At 37.8% G+C, this 15,582-nt stretch overlaps 1 protein-coding gene across 7 annotated transcripts in view; it reads right to left on the bottom strand.

Moving 5' to 3' along the window:
* The window catches only part of SRSF11 (serine and arginine rich splicing factor 11), a 51,334-nt gene that overhangs the window by 9,051 nt on the left and 26,701 nt on the right, over positions 1 to 15,582 (bottom strand). For all 7 annotated transcript variants that reach the window (XM_061121630.1, XM_061121633.1, XM_061121631.1 and 4 more), the window contains 3 exons: positions 15,256 to 15,305; positions 11,000 to 11,127; positions 6,870 to 6,951 (listed from right to left, as the gene is read on the bottom strand). In XM_061121630.1, the coding sequence (XP_060977613.1) occupies positions 6,870 to 6,951; positions 11,000 to 11,127; positions 15,256 to 15,305 (260 nt within the window). The remainder of the gene's footprint in view (positions 1 to 6,869; positions 6,952 to 10,999; positions 11,128 to 15,255; positions 15,306 to 15,582) is intronic.

Here is a 15,582-nt window from a genome sequence, read left to right on the forward strand (position 1 = left end):
AGCCATCAGTAAGTGAGGGTAATTTTCTGCCATTATTTATTTATTCCACACAACATCTGATATCCCAGAAGTTAGAAAATACCTTTTAACACGTGGAATTTCTCACCTTTTAATCTTTTGTTCAACCTGTCAAACCAATCCTACTTTGCCCACTGAAACTACAACTCCAAACTTAAAAACATTGCTAGAAAATGAAGGAAAATAAAAAATATGACTCATTTGCAACACTTCATAATTACACAGCATTTTAGAATATACCTAATTTTATTCCTCACTATTACAAGTTAAATCCATTTACTACTTATCAAATACTTACTTATGCCCATTACATGCTTTATCAATATTCACTCGTTTACTTTCATAATAAACCTAGTAACAGTATATGCTATTATTATTCCCATTTTGGGCTTGCCAGGAGGCACTAATGGTAAAGAACTCACCTGCCAAAGCAGGAGACTTAAGAGCTGAGAAGATCCCTGGAGAATGGGCATAGTAACCCACTTCAGTATTTCAAAAGGAAACCACAAACTGTATTGGTTTCTGTGATTTCTAATTGCTGTTCTCTGATATACATTCCTCTTCTTTAATTTGCAGTTTAACAGATACAAGTAATGCAGGCCAAATACAGATATACACAACTCAGTATAAACTGTGCTTTTCACTCTCATGTGTCCTCAATATTGTATGACCATCTCTTTCCTGCCATGTAATACATGTTTCTCTGCGCCTACTGCATTATCACCTCCACGTCCCATGTTTTCTCTAAAAGGTTAAGTGCAATTAACCTTTTGATTTGTCATTGATCCTTTCCCCCATTTTACTCCTTCCTATTTTAAGAAAAATTGAAAGCAAATGGCAGTTCTTTGCTTAGGCTTGGTCATTTAGCTTTTAGTGAACCACTCAACCTCTTTCCATGGAAAACTTCAAATACAATTTAAACTTTTTGTTTTCATTGTTTTCAGAGTGCCAAAGGATAGACATTTTAGTAATGCAAAAGATTTGTGTTCAAATGTCCCTTTTAAAGTCAGTTAATAAAAGTATTCATTATTTAACCTGAGCCTATTACTTCAGCAAAAAAAAACAAAACAGCACCTACATCATAGAATAGTTGTAATTTAAGGAAAACTATAAAATCCAGCTCAGCACCTTAGTGTAGACATGTGAATTAAATATTGACTCCCTCTGCTCTTATTGCTACGCTACCATAGTGTTGCCATCATTCTCTAGAACAGCTGTCTCAAAACCCATTAGCAGTAACATCAAATTCAGTAACTGTATTTTGTACATCACTTATTTTTGACCATATCTGAAACTAAACAATCGCTCTCAATAACATGTCTATATCCCAGGAAATTTTCATGTAATGCTTACCTACCTTTCTTTAAGCTCCATAAGGATAGGGGTATATATGTCTCCCTTATTCACCAACTGTGCCCTTGAGCAACAACTACTATATTGTGTAATGAAAGGTACTACTAATGTATTTTGAGGGAAAGACTGACCCTCTAGAATTATCAGAACCATCACTCTCTTATGAAGAATTAAAAAAAAATTATGGAAAACCAAAATCGATGCTGTTTGAATTAGCTACTGTTCATCTCTTGAGAAATTTGGCTTTAAAAAAAATTAAACTTAACAATCATTTTAGCAAAACTATGTCACACATTTACCCTACTTCTAATGTATAAAAAAATGGCTGTAAAAAATTATAAATGCATTCTCACGTGTTTCCTTCTAAATGAAGTGATTAATAATATAAAGATTAAAAAAATCTAATAAGCAGAAGTATTACATCTATCAGTTTACTATAAGCTCCTGAAACAGTTATTTTTCAACAGCACTGCACTGCAGTCACTTCAACATTCAGTTCATATAAGCTTTTAACATTAGAGAAATATAGAGATTACCATTTATATAACAAAGCTAGTGGAGGTGATCAAATTCCAGCTGAGATATTTCAAATCATAAAAGATAGTGCTGTTAAAGTGCTGCACTCAATATGCCATCAAATTTGGAAAACTCAGCAATGGTCGGTCACAGGACTGGAAAAGGTCAGTTTTCATTCCAATCCCAAAGAAAGGCAATGCCCCAAAATGTTCATACTAATGTACAACTGTGCTCATTTCACAAGTTAGCAGGGTAATGCTCACAATCCTTTAAGCCAGGCTTCAACGGTACATGAACCAAGAAATTCCACATGTACAAGTGAGATTTAGAAAAGGCAGAGGAACAAGAAATCAAATGGTCAACATCTGTAGGATCATAGAAAAAGCAAGGGAATTTCAGAAAATTCTGCCTCATTGACTACCCTGAAGCCTCTTGACTGTACAGATCACAACAAACTGTGGAAAGTTCTTAAAGAGACAGGAATACCAGATCTCCTTACCTGCTTCCCAAGAAAACTGTATCTAGGTCAAGAAGGAACAGTTAGAAATGGACACGGAACAATGGACTGGCTGAAAACTGGGTAAGTAGTACGTCAAGACTGTATACTGTCCCCTTGCTTATTTAACTTACGTGCAGAGTACTTCATGCTGGGTTACATGACTCACAAGCTGGAATCAAGATTGCCAGGAGAAGTATCAACAACCTCAGATTCACAGATGATACCACCCTAATGGCAGAAAGTGAAGAGAAACTAAAGAGCCTCTTGATGAAGGTGCAAGAGGAGAGTGAAAAAGCGGGCTTAAAACTCAACATTCAAAAAAACGAAGATCATGGCATCTGGTGTCATCAATTCTTGACAAATAGATGGGAAAAATATGGAAACAGATTTTATTTTCTTGAGCTCCAAAATCACTGTGGACAGTGACTGGAGCCATGAAATTCAAGGACTCTTGTCCCTTGGAAGAAAAGCAATGACAAACCACTGACTTCCCTAGTAGCTCAGATGGTAAAAGCATCTGCCTACAATTTGGGAGACCCAGGTTCGATCCCTGGGTTGGGAAGATCCCCTTGGAGAAGGAAATGGCAACCCACTCTAGTACCCTTGCCTGGAAAAGCCCACAGACGGAAGGAGGAGCCTGGTAGGCTACAGTCCATGGGGTCACAAAGAGTTGGACATGACTGAGCTACTACTACACTTTAACTTTTTCAGACAGTATATTCAAAAGCAGAGACATCATTTCACCAACAAAGGTCTGCATAGGCAAAGCTATGGTTTTTCCTGTAGACATGTATGCATGTGAGAGTTGGACCATAAAGGTTAAATGCCAAAGAATTAATGCTTTTGAGCTGTGGTGCTGGACAAGACTCATAAGAGTTCCTTGGACTGCAAGGAGATCAAACTAGTCAGTCCCAAAGGAAATCAACCCTGAATATTCACTGGAAGGACTGATGCTGGAGCTTCAATACTTTTGCCAGCTGATGAAAAGAGCTGACTCATTGGAAAAGACCCTGAGGCTGGGAAAGATTGAAGGCAGGACAAGAAAGGGCCAACAGAGGATGAGACAGTTGGATGGCATCACTGACTCAATGAACAAGAGTCTGAGCAAACTCTGGGAGAGAGTGAAGGACAGGGAAAGCTTGCGTGCTGCAATCCATGGGGTCACAGAGAGTTGCATACAACTGAGCAATTGAACAACAATTATTATTATCTATTATTAATTACTATTTATATATAAGTAAAAAGCATATTAAAAGTAATGGTCATTTTATATGTCAAGATGCTGAAAATACTACAATTTATAACAACTATCTTTCTGCTATGATGTGTTACCACAAGTGTTCCAAAGGACTTTTCTCTCATGGTTATAATTAAAATTAATATTTGAAAGGCTCAGCATGTAACTCGTATAATACAAACAAAGCCATGAAAGCACTTGTCCTGGAAAGTTAGTATTCTAAGTATAGGCACAGCTCAGAGATAGAGCTTGCTCCCAGACCACTGCAATAAAGGTATCACAGTAATAGTATGTCACAATGAATTTTTGGTTTCCCAGTACACTTAAAAGTTATGTTTACACTAGTCTGTGAGGTATGCAATAACATTATGGCTAAAAAACGTTGTACATACATTAAAAAAATACTGTTGCTCAACTGCTAAACATCACCTGAGCCTTCAGTGAGCCATAATCTTTTTGCAACAGTAACATCAATGATCACTAATCACTGAGTACCATAACAAATATAATAACTAAGTTAGCAGTTTTGGAGTGGCAAATGTTAAATGTGGAAAGATTAAACTAAGACGAATACTAAGGTTTTGTGTGTCATCTTATTAAGGCAATAGGGAACTTCTAAAGGTTCAGTGGAGCCCTCAGATGTTCTAGATTTAGGTTTTTGAAAGGCAAAATCTTTCAGCACGAAATGGACTGGGGTGAAGGTGGATGACAGACACAGCAGACAGGACCACCCTGTAACACTCTGCTACAGACTGCAACTCTGTGCCCTCCCAGAATTCTCACAGGAAATCAAATATCCAATGTGATCATGTCATGAGGTAGGAGCCTTTGGGGTGATTAGGTTATGAAGGCCCAGCTTTCATGAATAGGATGAATGTGTTTATGAAAGACGTCTCAGAGGGGGCTTCTCCGGTGGCTCAGTGGCAAAAAATCCACCTGCCAATGCAGGACCAGGGGTTCCATCCCTGGTCCATGAACACTGCACATGCCACGGAGGAACTAAGCCCGTGAGCCACAACCACTGACCTGCGCTCTAGAGCCTGGAGCCAGTCCTACTGAGGTCATGTGCCCTGACGACTGAAGCCCGAGCGTGCTACAGCCTGTGCTCAGTAACAAGAAAAGCCATTGCAATGAGAAGCCCAAACACCGTAACCACAGAGTAGCCCCACTTACCACAACTAGCTACAAGCTTGCACAGCAACCAAGACCCAGCACACTCAAAAATAAATAAATAAAATTATTAAAAATAAAAAAAATAAATCTGAGATACCCCACCCCTGGTCCATCCTTCTATGTGAGGTCACAGTGAAGATATAGGAAACCATCAATATAAATGAGGAAGTAGGTCCTCACCAGACAGCAAATTTTCTGACACCTTGATCTTGAATTTCCCAGCTTCCAGAACTGTCAGAAGTAAATTTCTATTGTTTATAAGCCACACAGTCTATGGTATCCTGTTATAGCAGTCCAATGGACTAAGGCACAGTCTAAGAAATAACTTAACAATGCTATGGGAGCTATAAGGTCAATTACCCACCCCAGAATCATAACAAGGTAATACTTGCCTTTGCCACTTTGACATTTGTACCAATGGTGCAAAAGCATCTCCTTACTACAAATCAAGATAGTGGCAACTGAACCTGTTATTTACTGTATTCTTCACTGGCATTTGCAGTGAAGATTCTGTAGTGAAAATCCTGCCATTTTCACCAAGGACGTCTTTGATAGAGCCAGTAAAAACTATTTACTTTATTAAATCTAATTCCTTGAGTACTGTTAAAGTAGTATCATTATTGACTAGAAATGTTAAATCTGGTCCCTTCAGCAACAATCTGTGCAATGAAATGAGCAGTATGCATAAATCATCTCTGATACTTCTAAGTTCAGTGACTGTCAAAGAAGACACTTGTGTGATTGAGTGTGAGCTTACCTAATTGCTTTTGCCATGAAACATCTTTACTTGAAAGAACTGACAAACCATGGTTGTTCAGACTTGGGTATCTGGTAGATACTTTCATGAAAAATGAATTATCATTTCAAGGAAAAAAAATTGTTGCCAATAATAAAATCTGAGCTTTCAGGAGAAAATTAAACTTTGGAAAACTTAAACCCACCTTTGTGAACCTGACAGCTTCCAACATTTTAAAAGGGTTTACTGGTAAGATATATGGTGATACTACCAAGTCATCTTTTGTGTAAAAAAGTGTCAACATTTGAAAATTTGCATAATGCAATCAATTATTTTCCAAATGCGTAACTGTACAAAAGGATGCCTGGTGAAACTATTCACTCAAAGTATAATAAAGATCAACAGATTTTACATATTTTGGTATTATATCAAAGAATACTACTTCCAATTACCTGAAAAGACTATAAAATTACTTTTCCCTCTTCTAAGTATTTGTGTAAAGTCAAGATTTTGTATATATATTAACCAAAATATACAATAATAAGCTGAATGCAGAATACTATACATCTTCTACTAAGCTAAATGTTAAAGAAATTTGCAAAGATGTAAGATGTAAACAAAGCCATTCTTTTAATTTTTTTGGGAAAAGCTTTGTTTCAAAGCTAAGTTAATATGAATGGGTTTCTTATTTCAAATGATGGTTTCAAACCACATAAACAAAAAAGCTCATTGGAGTTCTTATATTTTTTATGAGTATAGAGGTCCTAATATCAGCAAGTTTGAGAGTCAATGGTCTAGAAAGATCCTTACAAATCTACACAACTATGTCATGTGAGAAGGAGAACACACTGGTCCTTTACCCTGCAGAGACTTACTCTAGGTAGGATAAAGAATAATAGTTAGCATCATGTAGTTTATCCAGTAATACAAAGAGCAATCTCAAAACACGTCATCTGCAAATATTCAAGCTTTAGATAGATAAGCTAAGGTTGCATAACAGCTCTCCATGTTGCAAGTCAGGAATCTAGTGAAATATCAGAACTAGAATTCAAGTCCAAAGTTTCAAGTTCAGTGTCCTTTCCAGAGTACTAATTCATTTTAGTGCTCAAATTCCAGTGGCTTCTTCCTATCCTTGGATTTTTGGGGGGATTTTAAACTATCTACCATCTTTTCTCTATTTATATACCTGTGAACAGTAATTCACATACTCTGCAAATAGTAGTAGTTATCAAAACCACTGCAACCATGAGCTAATTAGGTTAACGGCAGATGTGACATAGGGAAATAATCTTTGTCCAAGGAAGAACTTACTACCAAATAGCAATCAATCTAATTACCTGTGCCTGGAAGATGAGGGAGTCCTCCTCCTCCTAGAACGTGATCTTGACCTTGAGTGCCTTCGTTTTTCTTCTTTCTTATCTGGATTTAAATGAAAAGGAATCTGGATTTAGAAATCATTAAGCAAAAAGACTATTCCCATTTGCAAAAAGATTATTTCCATTTAGGAGTTACTCTAAGAGTTTATTACCCTAATTTTCAGGTTTGATATATGATCCTTACTGAAGCTATGAAGTGTCATTCATCCATAAAACAATCTATGAAAATAACTACCTTTCTCACTCTTTACTCTTTATAGGTTTCTAAATCATGAATCCTTTTTGCATTCCTTAGGTTCTCCTTCCCCAAACATAGCTACAATTCACCCAGATTAAAACTCTACTTTGTACATATTCATGTATTAATAACACCTCCCCAAACTGTACTTAAGTGTAAAATGTTTATATTTATAATAAAAAACATAAGGTAAACATTTAAAATTCTTGAAACAGCAAAATGTTCCTTTTTAGTCATCACTTAGCTCTGCTCCTTTCCTAGATATGTCTCATCAATCACTCATTTCTTTACTTCTGGGATAGAAACTAACTAAACCAGCTCTCTTTTTAATCTTTCTGTTCTACTTTTGCACTCCTTTTCAACTGTGTAAGTTTACGAGCAGAGCAAGAATGATCTGTTACCATTTAGTAGTTTAAAATAACACATAAATTCCTTTAACAAAGGACCGAATGAGGAGAAATATAGCCATTGCATTCTTCACATATGGACTATCATCCAAAGTGAGAATGCTGCACTCGCCCCGGTGACTGAGAGTCAAGTATTCATTTGCAATGCAGCAGCTACACTGGGTCAGGAAGATCCCCTGGGGCAGGGCATGGCAACCCACTACAGTATTCTTGCCTGGAGAATCCCATGGACAGAGTAGCCTGGTGAGACATAGTCCTCAGGGTTACAAGAGTCAGACACCAGGCGACTTAGCCTGCTTACGCAAAGTGAGAATGAGTGAGTTCCTCTTTTACATTTCTATCATTTCATCAATAGAATTCAACTTATTATGAATATCAAATTAACAAAAATTCGTGCAGCAAAAAAAATTTCATAAAGAAGTAAGTTGTTTCTAATCATTTTAGTTATGAGTTTCCAATGAAAACAGAAATGGTGTTCTGGTTTTGGAGTTATATATATCTATATCCATCTCTCTCTACATATAGATAGATAACTGGATCTATATAAACTGCTTATCTATATAAACTATATCTGTATAGTCATCTATATAAACTGCTTGCCATCTGACCCTGGGTTAATTATTTAATAACTTGGTTAAATGAGACAATACACAGAAAGCATTTGGTATTTAAAAAAAAAAAAGAAAGCATTTGGTATTATCCATTATACTTTATAATTATTTGTCTAATACCATACACAAAAACCATCCCACTAAGAACAGGAATGAAGAAAATGAATAAAGCATTGTTTATAATTAAAAAAAAAGTCAGGACCAAAGATCCAAATACATATGTACAGAAAATGGGACAACCATTCATCTCATCACAAAAAGACAATCTGCAAATAATAATATATTTCCTTTTCTTTAAACAAATGGTGTGTATAGAAGAACATTAGGCTTTCTTGGTCAAATAAAAGACTATCTATCAGGCTACCCTACCCCAACTTCAGTTCAGTTCAGTTGCTCAGTCGTGTCCAACTCTTTGTGACCCCATGAACCACAGCACACCAGGCCTCCCTGTCCATCACCAACTCCTGGAGTTTACCCAAACTCATGTCCATCAAATCGGTGATGCCATCTAACCATCTCATCCTCTGTCATCCCCTTCACCTCCTGCCCCCACCAATCCTTCCCAGCATTAGGGTCTTTTCCAATGAGTCAGCTCTTCGCATGAGGTGGCCAAAGTATTGGAGTTTCAGCTTCAGCATCAGTCCTTCTGATGAACATCCAGGACTGATCTCCTTTAGGATGGACTGGTTGTCTTTCCTTACAGTTCAAGGGACTCTCAAGAGTCTTCTCCAACACCACAGTTCAAAAGCATCAGTTCTTCAGCACTCAGCTTTCTTTACAGTCCAACTCTCACATCCATACATGACTACTGGAAAAACCATAGCCTTGACTAGCCAGACCTTTGTTGACAAAGTAATGTCTCTGCTTTTAAATATGCTGTCTAGGTTGTTCATAACTTTCCTTCCAAGGAGTAAGTGTCTTTTAATTTCATGGCTGCATTCACCATCGGCAGTGATTTTGGAGCCCCAAAACATAAAGTGAGCCACTGTTTTTCCCTATCTATTTCCCATGAAGTGATGGGACTGGCTGCCATGATTTTAGTTTTCTGAATGTTGAACTTTAAGCCAACTTTTTCTCTTTCACTTTCATCAAGAAGCTCTGTAGTTCTTCTTCATTTTCTGACGTAAGGGTGGTGTCATCTGCGTATCTGAGGTGATTGATACTTCTCCCAGCAATCTTGATTCCAGCTTGTGCTTCCTCCAGCCCAGTGTTTCTCATGATGTATTCTGCATATGTTAAATAAGCAGGGTGACAATAAACAGACTTGACATACTCCTTCTCCTATTTGGAATCAGCCTGTTGTTTCATGTCCAGTTCTAACTGTTGCTTCCTGACCTGCATGCAGGTTTCTCAAGAGGCAGCTCAGGTGGTCTGGTATGCCCATCTCTTTCAGAATTTTCCACAGTTTATTGTGATCCACACAGTCAAAGGCATTGGCATAGTCAATAAAGCAGAAATAGATATTTTTCTGGAACTCTCTGGCTTTTTTGATGATCCAGCGGATGTTGGCAATTTGATCTCTGGCTCCTCTGCCTTTTCTAAAACCAGCTTGAGCATCTGGAAGTTTACAGTTCACGTGAACTTGCTGAAGCCTGGCTTGGAGAATTTTGAGCATTACTTTACTAGCGTGTGAGATGAGTGCAATTGTGCAATAGTTTGAGCATTCTTTGGCATTGCCTTTCTTAGGGATTGGAATGAAAACTGACCTTTTCCAGTCCTGTGGCCACTGCTGAGTTTTCCAAATTTGCTGACATATTGAGTGCAGCACTTTCACAGCATCATCTTTTAGGATTTGAAATAGCTCAACTGGAATTCCATCACCTCCACTAGCTTTGTTCATAGTGATGTTTTCTAAGGCCCACTTGACTTCACATTCCAGGGTGTCTGGCTTTAGATGAATGATCACACCATCGTGATTATCTGCATCGTGAAGATCTTTTTTGTACAGTTCTGTGTATTCTTGCCACCTCTTCTTAATATTTTCTGCTTCTGTTAGGTCCATACCATTTCTGACCTTTATTGAGCCCATCTTTGCATGAAATATTCCCTTGATATCTCTAATTTTCTTGAAGACATCTCTAGTCTTTCCTTTTCTGTTGTTTTCCTCTATTTCTTTGCAGTGATTGCTGAGGAAGGCTTTCTTCTCTCTCCTTGCTATTATTTGGAACTCTGCATTCAAATGGGAATATCTTTCCTTTTCTCCTTTTTTTTTCCGCTTCTCTTCTTTTCACAGCTATTTGTAAGGCCTCCTCAGACAGCCATTTTGCTGTTTTGCATTTCTTTTTCTTGGCGATGGTCTTGATCCCTGTCTCCTGTACTATGTCACAAACCTCTGTACATAGGGCATCAGGTACTCTATCTATCAGATCTAGTCCCTTAAATCTATTTCTCGCTTCCACTATATAATCATTAAGGGATTTGATTTAGGTCATACCTGAACTTAGGCAAACATAAATGACTAAAAAAAACAGTAAAACCCCCCAAATTAAAAAACCACCAAAATACCACACAAAGCATTAGGTACTCCTAGGCACCAATGTTTCAGAATGAGTAATTCTCCCTTTAGGAATTGGGAGGTGTCTGTCTTGAACGCTGTAAGATGTTTAGCATATCCCTGGCCCTCTACCTACTGGATGTAGTTTGTACCAGCATGACAACTAAGTTTCTCCAGGTATTTCCAAATATGTCTGGGTGACAACACTTATCCATACCACCCATCCGCCTCTGAAATGAGGATCACGGCCCTAAAAGACCTTGTATAAAAATATGGGGGGAAAAAATGACTTAAGTATTATTCAAAATATTTCTAAACATAACTGCATAGATCTATTTTACCTGGTTCTATAGCAGCAGAAATTAAGGACTGTGCTTCTCGTACTCTCTTCATGGCTTCCTCTATTTCTTTACTAGAGGTATCTGATTTCAGACTTGGTGAAACAAGACCAGCAGCGACATGATTCAATCTGGAATAGAACCAAGAATTGCATTTGACATATTTAAAAACATATTTATATATCCAATTAAATACCTGTTTCCCATCATTTTACTAAGATACTCCTTTAAAAAAGTGAGAAGACTCCATAACTTTGGCAAAATCACACACAATATAGTGAAATGGCACTTGCCATTTTAAAAGACACAGATATGTCAAGTAAGGAAAAACTAATTTTGCTGAACATCCATCAACTTTCCTTATACTTTCTAAGAATTGTTAGTAAACGAGAATATAATAATGGCAATTCTTTTTTTTTTTTCCCCAATTTCTCCCTTATTTATTATTTTTTCCAGTGGGTTTTGTCATACATTGATATGAATCAGCCATAGATTTACACGTATTCCCCATCCTGATCCCCCCTCCCACCTCCCTCTCCACCCGATTGCTCTGGGTCTTCCCAGTGCACCAGGCCCGAGCACTTGTCTCATGCATCCCACCTGGGCTGGTGACCTGTTTCACCATAGATAGTATACATGCTGTTCTTTCGAAACATCCCACCCTCACCTTCTCCCACAGAGTTCAAAAGTCTGTTCTGTACTTCTGTGTCTCTTTTTCTGTTTTGCATATAGGGTTGTCGTTACCATCTTTCTAAATTCCATATATATGTGTTAGTATGCTGTAATGTTCTTTATCTTTCTGGCTTACTTCACTCTGTATAATGGGCTCCAGTTTCATCCATCTCACTAGAACTGATTCAAATGAATTCTTTTTAATGGCTGAGTAATATTCCATGGTGTATATGTACCACAGCTTCCTTATCCATTCATCTGATGAGCATCTAGGTTGCTTCCATGTCCTGGCTATTATAAACAGTGCTGCGATGAACATTGGGGTGCACCTCTTTCTTTCAGATCTGGTTTCCTCAGTGTGTATGCCCAGAAGTGGGATTGCTGGGTCATATGGCAGTTCTATTTCCAGTTTTTTAAGAAATCTCCACACTGTTTTCCATAGCGGCTGTACTAGTTTGCATTCCCACCAACAGAGTAAGAAGGTTCCCTTTTCTCCACACCCTCTCCAGCATTTATTGCTTGTAGACTTTTGGATAGCAGCCATCCTGACTGGTGTGTAATGGTACCTCATTGTGGTTTTGATTTGCATTTCTCTGATAATGAGTGATGTTGAGCATCTTTTCATGTGTTTGTTAGTAATAATGGCAATTATTTTTCATTAATAGAACGTTCCTTCACGTGATTTAAAAAACTTTTCTACTTCATTCTAATTTTGTTGAGGAAGAGAATTCCTTTTTAAGTTTGCAGACGACAAACTGAGGCAGAAGCTGATGACATACCAAGGTTACTTATGAAATTCCTGACTGAAAAGGTTAAAGGGTCTAGTCTTTAGCCTTAAGGGTTTATAAAAGAGAGAAAAAACCATAGACACCAAGTTGAGGATGATAGTTATTTGTGGGCAGTGTAAAATGTAAACAAGAATGACTACGGGGAGGTCTTTTATTTTTTAATTCTATTAGTCATACTTTACTTAATAAGCTTCATGGTAGATACATGCTTGGATTTCACCTGGTCATGTTTAGAAAAAATGCCAGTAACTAATATAATCAAATGATTCTGTTCTGCCTCCCTCACATGCTTTCCTATTTACTGACAGTGACTTTCACCCAGTTAAAAAGAAAAATCAGTTCTAATGAGGTGGATGAAACTGGAACCTATTATACAGAGTGAAGTAAGTCAGAAAGAAAAACACCAATATAGTATGCTAACCCATATATATGGAATTTAGAATGATGGTAACGATGACCCTACATGCGAGACAGCAAAAGAGACCACAGATGTATAGAACAGTCTTTTGGACTCTGTGGGAGAAGGTGAGGGTGGGATGATTTGAGAGAATAGCATTGAACTCTGTATATTATTATTGTCAGTCCAGGTTTGATGCATGAGACAGGGTGCTCAGGGCTGGTGCACTGGGATGACCCTGAAGGATGGGATGAGGGAGGAGGGAGGTAAGAGGGGTGTTCAGGATAGGGAACACATGTACATCCATGGTTGTTTCATGTCAATGTATGGCAAAAACCACCACACTATTATAAAGTAATTAGCCTCCAATTAAAAAGAAAAAAAAAAAAAAAAAGAAAATGAATTTAGCTCAGATTTCACACACTAAGGTGCTTTCCTTGTGGCTCAGCTGGTGAAGAATCTGCTTGCGATGCAGGAGCCCTGGGTTTGACCCCTGGGTTGGGAAGATCCCCTGGAGAAGGGAATGGCTATACACACTCCACTATTCTGGCCTGGAGAATTTCATGAACTGTATAGTCCATGGGGTCGCAAAGAGTTGAAAATAAGTGAGTGACTTTCACTTAACACACTAAGAAATGACTAATGAAAACATCTCAAGAATCTGTGATATGTCAAGTAGGTAATACAAACAGCACCATGAATAAAACTTTTCAAAGCACTGAAAAGACAGTGACTTTTAGCATGTGATGTATATTACTCTTACTCTGGGCTAGTGCTTCCCTCAATTCTGTCTCTTATTCGAATATCTCCCAGGTTTCTCTAATCTTCAAGCCAAGTTCTTCTCCTTGTCATAACGTTCCCACAGCAGCTCTGTACCTCCATGAGTTGGATGCACATGCTTCACTGTAGTTAAAAAATGTGTCCCTTCCTGAGTATAAATGCCATGAAGGTACAAGCTTATAGGAGGCAGTCAATGTAATTTTTTAAATGAATCAACTAAAGACAACATTAAGCTCTCTAATCGTCATCCTGAAACAATCCTTAGGATGATATTCATGAAGTAAGTCTGAGAAGCAGCTTGGCTTGCAGCGGAAAGGCAATCTTGATTCCAGCTTGTGTTTCATCCAGCCTGGCATTTCTCATGATGTACTCTGCATATAAGTTAAATAAACGGCAACAATATACAGCTTTGACATACCCCTTTCCCAATTTTGAACCAGTCCGTTGCTCCATGATCTGGTTCTGTTGGTTCTTGACCTGCATACAAGTTTCTCAGGGGGTAGGTAAGGTGATCTGGTATTCCCATTTCTTGAAGAATTTTCCAGTTTGTTGTGATCCACAGTCAAAGGCTTTCATGTAATCAATGAAGAAGATGTTTTTCTGGAATTCCCTTGCTTTTTCTATGATCCAATGGACACTGGCTATTTGATCTCTGGTTCGTCTGCCTTTCTAAATCAGCTTGTACACCTGGAAGTTCTTGGTTCATGTACTGTTGAAGCCTGGCTTGAAGGATTGTGAGCACTACCTTGCTAGCATGTGAAGTAAGTGCAACTGTACAGTAGGTGAACATTCTTTGGCACTCATCTTCTGTGGGATTGGAATGAAAACCGACTGTTTCTAGTCCTGTGGCCACTGATGAGTTTTCCAAATTTGATGGCATATTGAGTGCAGTGCTTTTAGTAGCATCATCTTTTACGATTTGAAATAACAGCTGGAATCCATTCACGTCCACTCGCTTTGTTCATAGTAATGCTTCCCAAAGCCCACTTGACTTCACATTCCAGGATATGGGGCACTAGGTAAGTGATCACACCATCATTTTTATCCATGTCCTTAAGACCTTTTTTGTACAGTTCACCTGTGTATTTTTGCCACTTCTTCTTAGTATCTTTTGCTTCTGTTTTGTCCTTGCCTTTTCTGTCCTTTATTGTGCTGATCTTTGCATGAAATAATCCCTTAGTAGCTCCAACTTTCCTGAAGAGATCTCTAGTCTTTCCCATTGTATTGAGTCTATTTCTTTGCACTGTTCACTTAGGAAGGCTTTCTTATCTAAGTAGTCTTTGGAATTCTGCACTATCTTTCCTTTTCTCTTTGACTTTCACTTCTCTTCTCAGCTATCTGTAAGGCCTCCTCAGACAACCATTTCGCTTTGCACCGTTTTTCTGGTAGATGGTTTTGGTCACTCTGGTTTAAGCTATTTACAATGATCTTCAAAAATTAAAAATTACACCAAAACAAAACCCTTTATAGATGGGCTTACTTCTGGATTTTTCTTTCTAGAAAATAGGATTATGTATTGCATGCTTGAGATAAATTTCTTTTAGCTATCAAAAAATAACTGCTATCTGCAGACACTGACATATTTCTATCATCAATGGAAGCAAAAGGAAAAAAGTTCTTACTTGGGATCAACAGTACTCATAAGTTTCAGCAACTGATCTGCAGCAAGAGACTGGAAAATAAAAATATTAAAAATGAGAACACACAGAATAATAAATGATTACTATTTTAATTTTTTTTAGTATGTTGAAATGTCCTAGAACAATTTGGCAAGCCTACAGAAGCTAACATATCCCAAGCACCACAATGACCAACAGAAATATAATGCCAGCTAAATATGTCACAGTAAATTTTCTAGCTGCAAAAAAATAAACAGATGACAATAGTGACTACAGTACCGGATATCCAGAGCTGCTTTATTAGGTTAAATACAAATATGATGAAGTTGA

Source organism: Dama dama, chromosome 20 (assembly GCF_033118175.1).
Source record: "Dama dama isolate Ldn47 chromosome 20, ASM3311817v1, whole genome shotgun sequence".
Taxonomy (NCBI): Eukaryota; Metazoa; Chordata; class Mammalia; order Artiodactyla; family Cervidae; genus Dama; species Dama dama.